This window comes from Chaetura pelagica, unplaced genomic scaffold (genome assembly GCF_000747805.2).
Source record: "Chaetura pelagica isolate M959 unplaced genomic scaffold, ChaPel_1.0 scaffold1047, whole genome shotgun sequence".
NCBI lineage: Eukaryota > Metazoa > Chordata > Aves > Apodiformes > Apodidae > Chaetura > Chaetura pelagica.
Window position 1 is genome coordinate 38334 of NW_009954036.1, and position 12843 is coordinate 51176.

Here is a 12843-nt window from a genome sequence, read left to right on the forward strand (position 1 = left end):
GGTATCGCTGGGGGTATCGCTGGGGGTACCCGGTGGGGGCACCGCTGGGGCACCCCGGGCCCTCTCCCCCCTTCCCTCTGAGCCCCTTCCACTGCTCTACGCTGCCGTGGGAGGGAGGCAGGAAGAGCCAGTTGCAAACTGTTGGTTGGGTGAGTGAGGGTGATCTCGCTCTACTCGTTTTTTTGTGTTTTTTTTTTCCCCCCCCGCAGCTCCTGTCGCTCCCTGGGGACCCACCCCGGGCCCTCTCCCCCCTTCCCTCTGAGCCCCTTCCACTGCTCTACGCTGCCGTGGGAGGGAGGCAGGAAGAGCCAGTTGCAAACTGTTGGTTGGGTGAGTGAGGGTGATCTCGCTCTACTCGTTTTTTTGTGTTTTTTTTTCCCCCCGCAGCTCCTGTCGCTCCCTGGGGACGATGCAGCGCGCAGCAGATGCCTCGGGGGTCCCGGGAGGCTCTGACGTGGGTTCGCAGAAGGACAGAGTGGTGAGCGAGGAGGAATGGCTGCGCAAGTGGGAAACGGGGAACGTCGGGTTCCACAAGGAGCGAGGGCATCCGTACGTGACTTCACTCTCCTGCCTCGTCTGTGTGCACGGAAACGCTGCGAGATGAGTGACAGCTCGTTCAAACAATACGTCATGCTAAATGGAGCGTTTACAAAAGGGAAAAAACACTTAACTCAGGCACTAAAATAAATACACGTGTTTTCGTGACCTACATTTGTCAAAAAAGGGCAGAGAAGGGAGAGGATTTAAATGAATGTGCAACTTTTACTCTTGAATCAGGTTTTAGGCTATAAAGCTTGGATGGCTTGGCTAAAAATCTTAATTTTTCTGGTGCAGGAAGTCTGCACTGCTGTTTCTAAGTTGTGAAATGGGCCTAAAACAATATGCAGATGGCACTGGAGCAATTATTGTGCACTGGAACAATTGTTGTGCACTGGAAGACAGGGACCTAGGAGAGCAAAGCTGATTATATAGTCTTCAGCCAATGAAACCTACATATAGGGCCTGCAGAAGTTATTTGATTGATACAGAAGTTTAGTAATTTTTCTGTCTGAGCTGTCTGTTGTGGCCTTAGAGGTGGGTTAGTTTATTTACATCAAAAGAGAAGTAGAAAGCAGAGCAAACAAATGTGTGTGCTTCTGACAGAAATTGAGTTTACTTTCTAAGTAAAGGGAAGATGAATGTTTTTATTTTATGTTTTTATTTCCAATGGTATGAAGCAGGTTGAACTAAGAATGTGTGTTCCATCATGGAGTTTGTGTGCTGCCTGGCACCGTGTCTAGCACTTGGCTTTTAATGTCCCAGTGCAAATAGTGTCATGTAAAACATGTCTGTTCTTCTGCAGGCTTCTACAGAAGTATCTGGATGTTCTTTTAAATGGCAGGACTGGACTGAGGATATTTTTCCCACTTTGTGGCAAAGCAGTAGAGATGAAATGGTAAAACACAGATTATATGAGCAAAAAATCCTATATGATGTGGGGAGGGAGGGAGAGGGAAAATACCCAACCTTATACTGGCCAATGGAAACGTGCTGCATTTCTGCTGGTAGGAAAGCAATATCACTGGAGGCTGAAGGCAGGAGGAAGTTTGTTTTAATTTGCTGGCATTTTGTGTAGTAGCATGAATGGGATGGATAAGGACTAACCTCAAAGTCCTTCTGATTGTCCAGAGTCCAACTTGGTGAATGCTGAATTTGTAATGGACAAAGTGACTGAAGCCCTTACTACTGCTTCTTTTGGTGGCAATGCCATCTGAAATTGCCCTCTGTGAGTTCAGTTGTGCCCAAGAATGTTTTCAGGGGACCATGTGGCATGTCACACAGGGAATTTAAATGATTTGGGTTAAACGCAACATCCTCTTTTTTTACATTTCTTATTTTACTTCTACTTTTGGGGGTGGGTTCTATTTATGATCAGGGGCTGTATAATCCAGTGTTTTTTTCTTGGAGGGTGTGAACACAAAGCAAAAATCCCTGACTGAGCTGGAACCTCAAGGAATCAAGGTAGCCCCAGTTACCAGGTTTTATCAGGGGGGTGACTTACCAGGCTGACTTGAAGGCTCTGAGGCACGTTGCTGTTGTTGTGCTGAGCTGCAGCAGGGAAGAGGTTACCACACCCTGCTGAGCCCAACCTCACCTCTGCCAAGCCACAGAGGCAGCTGGGTGGCCAGGGCGCCTCAGCTGCTGCAGCTCATGGCAGAGCACGTTTCTGTGAACCAAAAATGGACGGTTTTATCTGTGTGATCACCTTGTTTCCATCGAGTTCATCGAAATAAAGGCATAATCCACTGCCTCTAAATAAAGCCTGTAAGTCCTGGTCGGCTGTATGCCAGGGTGGTGCTAATTCAAGCTCGGCTGGTGGAGGGGAGCTGTTCAGTGAAATGTGAACATTCCAGAAAGTCAGGATTAGCCAAACCAGTGCATCCTAAGCCCAGGGTTTCCCTCATGAATACACGCCTCTCTCTGCTGTGTGCAGGCTGGCAGACATGGGGCACAGCGTCGTCGGTGTGGAGGTCAGCGAGCAGGCCCTGAGGGAATTTTTTGCAGAGCACGGGCTCCAGTATCGTGAGGAGCCAGTCCCAGAGATCTCGGGAGCCAAAAAGTGGCAGGCATGTTTTCCTTGCTTTGTTGAATGATCTGGTGTGGTTAATCGTGCAATGCAGGCAGGCATAACTGAGCAAACAAGTCATTCTGCTTTTATACATCTGCCTTCCTGGTAATCATTCCCTTCTCCTGAAAAGGTCTGAAGGGAAGGTCTGAGTTGTAGTTTTGGACTGAGATGTTCTTCTGAGCTTATTTACTTTGGCCTTCTTTTCTTAGGACATTGAAGCACCTGCATGTAAAGTAAATGTATTTTAAAATTGGACAGTTGCATGCCTTGAGAGATCAGAACCCCTCTGGAGGGGATCAGGAGAGTTACCCGAGCAAATTGAAACTAAAATTGTTTCTCACATATTTTTCCTGTGACACCTGAATGTATATTTAAAGATAGGATATGCATGTATTTTACAATATAAATTATAATTACACACTTAGAAGTGCATATTTAATGATAGTTTGCTGATAAGTGTTGTTTCCTTTGCTTTTTGTTGTAGAGTGCCTCTGGGAACATTTCCCTGTACTGCTGCAGTATTTACAGCTTGTCCAGGTAGGAATACATGGTGTGTTTTACAATTCTCTATGATCAAACATGTATTAATACTTTCATAATACTGCCAGATTATTTTATTTGATTCAGCCATAAAGACTTGGAACAGGTCCTCTCAAGAAAACTCTTATTAACCTGTGTGAGAAGTGTGAATAGCCAATCTCCAGCAAAAACTAACCCTGTTATTGACCATTAGATAAAGATGCCAACTAAATATCTTTAAATGGGCTTCTTGTTCTAAACCATTCTGTGAAAATTATAAAAAAAACATGTTTGCTTTACACTAAAAATGAGTTAACATTTTTATGGACTGTATGAAGTAAAATCCTATCACAGTCCCTTACTTAAGAGTAGCTTAGTAAAAGTAAAGAGAACATACCCAGAGGTGTCTCCTTAGTCAGCTTTTCCTTTAACTAAGTACTAAATATATTTTTCCCCAAAGTATTGGTTAACATATGCATAGGTGAGCTGTACCCATTAATTATAATATACTTTTAATGATGGACTTCAAGTCCATTACATCACTCCAGGGTATGTAACTGTAATATATTGTCAAACCCTGATGACAAAAATGGCTTGACTTACAAATGTCTTCTGAAGGAGTTTTAGTACTAAAATGTCCTTATTTCTTAGTTGAAAGACACAACAGAAAATGCAGAATTCTTCAATATAGTCTGCACTACTGACTCCTGAAAAATGTTTGAACACATTGTGCTTTGTGGCCTCAAGCATTACTGCTTGGATTTTGCAGTGGCTTTGCACCTGACCTTCTGCTCCAGTCTCAGCTGGTGGGGGAATTTTGAAAGTTACCAAGTTGTTCAGAGGCTACAGGAGGACTTAGGACTCTCTCCAGCCTCTAACATAGAAGTCTCTGCTTTGGACAGTCATGCATCTGGTGCATTTACTTGTTCCCAGAAGTCTTCTAGGGGTGTTGGCAGCAGTTATATTTAAATCTGTCCTAAAATGACCTCAGACCTATTCTGGTGCTGGAGAGTGAAAAGCATGCAAGAAAGCAGTGTTGTTTCTGGTTTTGTAATGTATCTTGTTGGAAGCTGAAGGTGCCCAGAGTCCTGCACTATAGTTCCTCCTCTTGCAGTTCTTAAGCAGACATGATTTTCCCTAGATTATAAGGTTGTTGGTATATTTTTGTATGTTGGTTTGCTTTTCTTACAAACAACTGACAGGAACAAGGATTCCATGGCTGTTCAAAAAGAAGGAGGAGGTCAAGCCTTACTCTTTACTTGGATGGTCTTTTCAGAGCTAATTGTATATACAGGCATAAGAGATAGTTTAGGACACCAGAACATGGTTTTTACTATATGATCCTTTGTTTGTTTGTTTTCTTTTTTTTTAGTCTGCATAAACTGGAAAAAAAAAATAGTCAGTACTAGAATCCAAAGTCCAAATTGCTTTAGACAATAGACTGTTGCTTAGACTTCTGCTGGTGCAACTGACTCCAGTGGGTTTGGATAGTATATATGTAACTAGTGCTGCAAAGTGAGTGCCTCAGAACATATGAATGTGACTTTGCAGATACTGCCTGGTTTCTTCCCCACCTTACTCCTGCATTGTAGCTACTTGCTGTGTGGAGCCCTATAAATCCTTCTTTCTGTGAGTTGACAAGTTGCCCAGGGATTGCTTAAGCTTCTTGTCAGCAATTTTTGAAAAATCTGGTGTTTTGTAGCAAGTAGTGTGGTTAAACCTGTAACTTTCATCATAACATGGTGAAATAATCATAGAATAATTTTCTTTGTAAAAGACCTTTAAGATCATCACGTCCAACCCTTAACCCATAAACCAAAAATAGGTAATTAATTACATTTTCAATAATGGGTCCAGTGACAGTTTCTAGGTTGTTTACCACAAAATAAATAGGCAGATACACATTCTGGATGCATGGTTCTTACTGGGTGCAGTAATGGCGAAAGTATGAACTGCATTCCCTCCAGCAGTCAGCAGATACCTGTGACTAGAAAAGTGCACACACTCTTCTGGTTTCTGTGTACAGACAATTTGATTAATTGCCCGGTAATTATGGAAATGAAACTTATTTCTGTCTTGCTGAGGCTGGCCTGCTAACAAATCCTTTTGATCTCCATTAGCCTCGCATTCGTTAGAGGAGCACTCAGATGTGCTCCTGACCTTTGCCAGAATGAGACGTTTCAAAGACTCATGCTAGTTAAAGAGTAACAGGAGTTACTGCTCTTCGTGGGAACTCTGGGACGTATGTAAAGATGTATGTAAAACAGTTACATTTCGCAACCATTGTAGCTCCTCATCCAAGTATGGCTGCGTGACTGAAAAAAAAAGATTGCATTAACCGAAGCTGCTAAACATCTGCAGAGATAGAAAGTCACAACTTCACTGCTTAAATCCAGTGGAATTTCTGCAGATACGTGATTTTCTGCCTTACATGTCACTTTTTTTTAGCTGTAGTAGCACCCGGACTGTGTTCTGTCATGCTACATACCATGTGAACACATAGCAGGAGATACCGTGAGGCTTAAAAACTGGGCAGTGATGCAGAGGTACATTGAATGTACCTCAGAAAAGGAGCACTTCCTAACAACTAAGCCTCACCTGACTCCACATCAGGATGAAAGACAGCTGTGTACCTTTTTTTGACGTTTTCCATGTGGCTTGGTTCACCTCAGAAAGAAACTGGAGGAGCAGATGGGCAAGGAACATCCAGACGCTCTGCAGGTGCTAAGATCTGGGCAAGCAGGAGACCAGGACTGGGGGGAGACCACAACATGAGCCAGCCTGCAGCTTGTGATGTCTGCAGGCCCTAGTGAAATCAGTGGGGAAGGGAATACATTAAATGCCTGTATGAGGCCACTGCCACCATTCTGGTTAGACCAGATTAAAGTTGGGGGGAAAAAAATAGGTGCATAAAACTTCAGGAGCTTGCCTAAAGAGGTCACACAGCAGACTCAGGTATGCAGAAAGGTGCACAGCCTCCAAGCCTCAGGAGATCAAGTTTGTCACCTGTCCCACTAGGCTTTGCTTTGTTCTTCTTGTGCCAATTGCATGTTTAACCATCTCTTTTTAAAATCTCTTTTTATTCAAGAGGCTAGTTATTTAAATTATATGCTTAGTCTTGGCAAACTTTAGAAGAAGTCAGGATTTAAGTGTTATCATGTCTCATCACAGTGGAGTGGGAAATACAGAATTAGTTTCTAAGTTACTCTCCAGAGACTTAGCAATGCATTGCAGTGAAACGAACAGCGGACAGGGAGGAGTTGTTGTTTAACCACAGCTGGTGACTAAGCACCACACAGCCGCCTGTCCACTGCCCCCTCTGGTGGGATGGCTGGGACAACCAGAAGGGCAAAAGTGAGAAAGAAATTTGTGGTTTGAAATAAAAGCAGATTAATTATTTTATTTTTTAAGTAAAAAAAACCAAAACATGAGAGGAAAAAAACCCCAAGAAAAACTAGTGATGCAAATGAAAACAATGCCCCACTATCAACTGACCTGTCCAATGCCCAGCCAGTTCCTGAGCAGCTGCCCCAGGGCCAACCGTCCCCCAGTTTTATTGCTGAGCATGATGTCAATGTGGTTCGGAATATCCTTTGGGTCAGCTGTCCCAGCTGTGTCCCCTCCCCACTTTTTTGTGCACCCCCAACCTACTTACTGGTGTGGTGGTGTGAGGAGCAGAAAAGGCATTGATGCAGTAAATCCACCATTTAGCAGTAACTAAAAGATCACTGTGTTATCAACACTATTTTCAGCACAAACCCAAAACGTAGCCCCAGACAAGCTACTGTGAAGAAATGTAACTCTACCCCAGCCAAATGCAATTGGACTCTGGCACTCTCAGTAAGCAGAAAGGTATTGCACAATTCCAAACTCTGTTTTTCTCACTAAGTAAACCTATTTTAGACTTTCTTTTAAATTATGCAATTCTATTAGTAAGTTATTACTAACTTAACTCTCTATACTCCTGTTGTAATAATTATCAGAAACAAGGCTCTTCCTTCCTCCCCAAATATCTCCATCTCTAGCGTCACCCTGACTGCTCTTACCACCCATTTATAAAGGCACTTTCCACTAGTCCTGGGCATTTGCAGATTTTGGCTGCTCTCTGAATCCATTTGCCAGCATATCCAGTAGCAAAATCCATGTCTGTGGCAGTGGTAGACTGGGGTAAGCAGCAATGTAACTGAGCTTTTCTAATATTAAACAAATTGCAAGCTGAAGCTAACTGTCCTGGGCGTGCAGCTGGGAACTGAGGTGTTGGAATTGCTGGGTGTGCCGAGTGCAATGATACTAAAACAACGAGGCACCTTCCTTTGCCTGTGTTGGAAATGGTGTGTGGACTTCAGAATGTGGTCGAGATCATTGATGTGCTGAGTGTGTGTGTGTTACTGCTGCCTCGGGAGTCCCCAGACTTGTAACCCAAATATGTTTTAAGCTACTTTCATTCCTCCCCACCGTGTCTCAGCACCCCCTGATGATGGGGAAATGCTGAGCAATTCCAGCATCTCTTTGCTGTCGCATCAAGGCTGTGTACAAAGAGGGGAGTTCTTTGGATCTGAGTCAGATTGTTTTGGATGATGAAAAAGACCATAACAAAAAGCTAGTGGGGAATCTGCACAGCTAGTTAGAGATTCTTTGTGACTTCACAGAAGTATCTGAATAAAGATGCCTTTTATTATTTTTAAGCCTTTTCCTCATCTCCCTTTAGCTCGATAGTTGGCAAGTTTGATGGGGTCTGGGACAGAGGAGCTCTAGTAGCTGTGAATCCACGTGACAGACAACGGTTGGTAACCCTTGTTTTGTCTTTTCTCTGATACATGCAGTGACACATCTTTCCTCCTGCCACTTGTTTATGAGTCCTCTTTCATTTAAGGGAGTAATCTACACAAGTTCTTCTCTACCGCAAGCATCAGCTGCAGTTGCAGAGTGCTGTGCTCTAGACTTGTGAACTTCCTCCAGGAAGCCACCCTGCCTCTTGGGGGGAAAAAGTGTGGTTTGTTGCAACCCAACAGAAGCAGAGCTGCAAGTCTCATCTGAATTTTATTATTTCCTCTTCTCCCATCTGCTTTTCCTCTCTTTGTTCTTCTTCCCCTCGCTTCCCTTTTTTTCAGGGTTTTTTCTTGCCTATAGCCAACCCAAATGTAGTTCGACCGTACCCCCAGGATTTTTAAATTAGATACATAATCTGGAACTCACAATGATTTTAAAAGATCAGTACCGTGTTGTGTACTTCATTCTAGAACATGGCAGATGAATACTGTTTTGTCTGATAGTTTTGTGGTTAATATGCAAAAAAAAACCCACCCCAAAATGCTTGTTTATGAGGAGTAAACAGTAGCCTTGATTTGAGGTGTTGCAGGTGCAGCCTGAATTTCATGCTGATTAAATTCAAACTAACCTTTGCTTAGTTTCTGTTTAGTTCGGTTCAAATTGTCTCTGCAGAGAAGTATGTCACCTCTTGTGTTGAATACTTTGAATGCTGTGCTTGAATGTATGTAGAGTTCCAAAACAATGAAGTGTAACTTTCTTTGTTTAGTTATGCCAGTTTGATGGTCACCCTCATGGAGAAAAATTCTTCTTATCTCCTTGTTACGGTTTCATATGATCCAAACAAACACAAAGGTGAGAACTTTGTACTCTTCATGTTTTGATTAATACAAGTGGTGCGTAGATGTGGTAGTTACTAATATACCTTCCATGGATATTCTGTCAGCTTAGTTTTGTCAGCTGATCACACCACTACAACCATATGTTAGAAATTTTAGACGTTGACCAAGCTGGAAACTCAATTTGCTTTCCCTCTAGCATTCAGACATGCTAATGCTAAATGGAGGACAGACACAGTGTATTAACACAGAAATGCAAGTGTGGCTGTGACACTGGAGCTGGAAGTGTGAACACTAGCCTAGGGAGCTTGAGGCACTCCCAAGAACATTTACTTTACTCTGTTTAACCAATACTTGCAACCCAATGTGTTGTCCAGCTTGTGCCTCTCTCCCAGCCATTACCATGGCCTGAAGAGGCTTGGAAGAGAATACATTCTGGAAAATCATGAAGTATTTTTTTCCTTTTATAACTTTCATTGCATACCAAAATCTGAGGTATTTTAAAAGATTTTTTAAAATGAATTATTAACTTGTAAAACAAAGAGATTTGTTGCTGCTTTTGGGCTCTTCAGCGTGATTATTCCTGAAAAAAATGTCTTGTCTTCCTAAGAAACAATAGTTTAATTAATTGGTCTCCCTCTCACATGATTCAGCTTTTAGCTTTAGTTATGCTGTTGTAGCATAAAGAGATTGTTGGCCAAATTCACATAGTGCACCAGGAATGGTTGCATCCACAGCATATTCATGACTTCTGACAATGTGGCTATCCTAGCTGCAGCCTGGAGGTCATGCGGCAGCAACCCCTGAAGTACCTGTTTGGTGCCCCACAAAGGTGCCATGAGTTCTTGGATGTGGTACTTTCTGGTTCCTGCAGATGATGTGACACACTGGGACCCGACTGTGGGCCAGGTGCTGTGTGAGTGATGGGGCTGGCTCTCCTGCTGCAGTGTAAATGTTTGTTTCCTTCCTGTGTCTTCTCTCTGATGACCTTCACCCATTTTCTTTCAGGCCCACCGTTTTATGTTCCTGAATCAGAAATAAAAAGCTTGTTTGGTAAGTAACATTTTAGCTAAACCTTGGGTTTTTTTCCCAAAACACATAAGCATGCTTATATGCTTTTACCTTGCCCTGCGTCAAGTGACAGAGAGTCATTTTCTTCCTATCTAAGGGACAGTGGTGGAAAAATAATGGCTAAAATAAATACCATACATGCCAAATTTAGCCACAGGGAATTTGCTGTCAAGGAAAATTCTCAGCTCTTCAGAAGGCAGAGGAAAACCCAAGAGATGGATACTGTCTCTTTCCTCCCCTGGGCATCTCTTTATTCGCCCAGGATTCATACTGCACTCAGCGATCTTGTAGCTCCGGTCTTAGACCTGTTAGACCATTTTGTCTTTCTCTGCACCTCATTACCAGCTACCCTGGTCTTAATACAAGTCCTCTGCATGCCAGTTCTACAGTTTCTGCTGTACTTTTGTAGCCAAAGAAGAAAAGTAACGTGCTGTGCAAGGAAAATTCTAAATGTACAATCCCATCAAATTAGTGAAACCTGGAATTAGGGGGGGAATTTAATTTTAAAAGTTCCTCCTGATATGCTTTGATATTGCACTTCTTTTAAGTTTACAGCTTTCTAAGATGCCTGCTGTGTCTGTGCCCAGAGAATCATTGGCATGGACAGTTGCATCCCAAAAAAAGGTGGATAGGTTCCCCCAGTGCAGTTGTGCCACTGCATCAAGTACTGTGAGGAAATCTGTGGATAACATTTTAAATTTTTTTTCCTGACACTTTGCATTTTTCAGTGATTAATCGTTCCCTCTTTCCTCATTTTCAGGCAACCACTTTGAAATTAAGTGTCTTCAAAAAGTCGATGATTTCTCAGACAAACACAGGCAATGGGGACTAGATTATTTTTTGGAGGTGCTATATGTACTCAAGTTTTTAGATTGATTAAAATTGATTGAAATAAATTAATAAATCACATGGATTGTAAGCAGTCCTGAGGAGAAGGTCTTGGGGGTGGAAGCTGATGAGAAGCTCAACATGAGCCACCAGTGTGTGCTGGAGCCCAGAGAGCAACTGCATCCTGGGCTGCTTCAAAAGAAGTGTGGCCAGCAGGGCCAGGGAGGGGATTCTGCCCCTCTGCTCTGCTTTGGTGAGACCCCACCTGGAATACTGTGTACAGCTCTGGTGCCCTCAGCACAGGAAAGACATGTTGCTCATGGAGAGGGTTCAGAGAAGGGCCACCAAGATGATCAAAGGGCTGGAGCACTTCTGCTATGAGGACAGACTGAGAGAGCCTAGAGAAGAGAAGGCTCCAGGAAGACCTTACAGCACCTTCCAGTACCTGAAGGGGCTACCGGAGAGCTGGGGAGGGGCTTTTCATCAGAGAAGATAGTGATAGGACAAGGGGTGATGGTTTTAAACTGAGAGAGGGGAGATTGAGGTTAGATATTAGGAAGAAATTCTTCACTGTGAGAGTGGTGAAGAACTGGAATGGGTTGCCCAGGGAGGTTGTTGATGACCCATCCCTGGAGGTTTTTAAGGCCAGGTTGGATGAGGTTTTGTAAGACCTGGTCGAGGGGTAGGGGTCTCTGCTCATGGCAGGGGACTTGGAACTTGATGATCTTTGAGGTCCCTTCCAACCTTAATGATTCTATGATAAATTCCCTCCCATCTCGCTTTTCTTCTCGTCTCACCTCTTAAAATGAGACGCATTTTGGGGCCTCACAGGCCGTCAGCCACAGCAGCCATGGCAGCTGCTGCTCCAGGGCCATTCCCTGCCTCGCTGGCCGCGCGGCCGGCCAGGAAGCTGGGCCAGAGAGGCGGGAGCTGGCACAAGCTGCTCCTCTCTGTCCCGGTCAGTCGTGATTACGAGTCAAGCAGAGGCACTTGACAGCAGCCACCACCAGGGAGCCATCATCCAGCGGGAAAGAGAGGAGGAAAGCGAACCAGGCGATGAGAGAAAGTGTCCCTGTTGCTCCCTCCTGCCAGAGCACAGCCCTGTGAGGGCAAACCAGCACAGGGTGAGAAGATTCAAAGGAAGCCTGCAGGGCTGCTGCATGTTCATCAGAAGAAAAACCTTCATTTGCAGGTCTTCTATCAATTCCGTGTGGATACTGCTGCAATTTTTTAACACTCAAAAACGTGAGGCTCTCAAAACCCTTTCTTGCCCTGGCCTTTGCCCCTTCACAGCTTGTTTTTTAAAATGCTGGGAAGGTACGATTGCCATGGTGTGTCCTGTAATTCACCAAGTCCAGAAGGTGAGGAAAAGCCGTGAAGCTCTTTATAAAGTGGTCCCGGAGCTGCAAGTGGGTCTGATGGTGACAGCACAGCTGTCCCCAAGCTACATGTCGTGACTTTTGATCTTGCTTGTAGCTACCGCTGCTTCAAGGCTGGGTTGGCAGAAGGAGGTGTGTAGCCACAGGGCCAGTGCGAGATGGGAGCTGCTGTGTTCATAGGTCTGCACTTCTGGCCAGTGCTGTGGCTACCAGGCTATGGCCTCTCCTTCCTCTCGATCCAGAAATTCTTCTCAGGTGCAGCACGAGAGCCACTGGAGTTTATCTCTGGCTTGATAGCCACGAAAGGCCGGGTGCTCGGGACAAGGCTGCTGCATACCCAGCCATGTCCTGCAGAGGGTCCCCAGGTATGGGACAACCTAGCAGGAGCAATGCCACATGCCAGGTGAGCCATTTTAGGGTGTGTAGGATGGCTTCGTCGTGTTGTACTCTGAGAATACCCTTTCAATACACCTTGCTGAATGAGCACTTGTTGTCCATGCATCCTTCAAGATGTGTGTATGCACCTGCTTGGAAAAAGCAGCTGCTAGTGATTAGTGTCAGTGTTTTCATTGCATTTTCAAAAGCTTCCCAGAACAGCAAGAGAAAAGTGCATGAAACAGCACTAGCAACAGTGTGACAACTTGGTAACCGCATGTTCATAAGGATTTGAGCCAGCAATGTGCCCTTGTGGCCAAGAAGGCCAATGGCATCCTGGGGTGCATTAGAAAGGGTGTGGTTAGTAGGTCAAGAGAGGTTCTCCTTCCCCTCTATTCTGCATTGGTGAGGCCACATCTGGAGTATTGTGTCCAGTTCTGGGCCCCTCAGTTCAAAA

At 44.3% G+C, this 12843-nt stretch overlaps 1 protein-coding gene across 1 annotated transcript; it reads left to right on the forward strand.

The window, feature by feature from the left end:
* Nucleotides 1-409: 409 nt before the first annotated feature.
* Nucleotides 410-10680, forward strand: TPMT (thiopurine S-methyltransferase). Its single transcript, XM_010002295.1, has 8 exons — nt 410-549; nt 1343-1435; nt 2474-2606; nt 3093-3145; nt 7836-7910; nt 8664-8749; nt 9742-9786; nt 10565-10680. The coding sequence occupies exons 1-8, from the start codon at nt 410-412 to the stop codon at nt 10678-10680; spliced, it is 741 nt and encodes a 246-aa protein (XP_010000597.1).
* Nucleotides 10681-12843: the final 2163 nt, after the last annotated feature.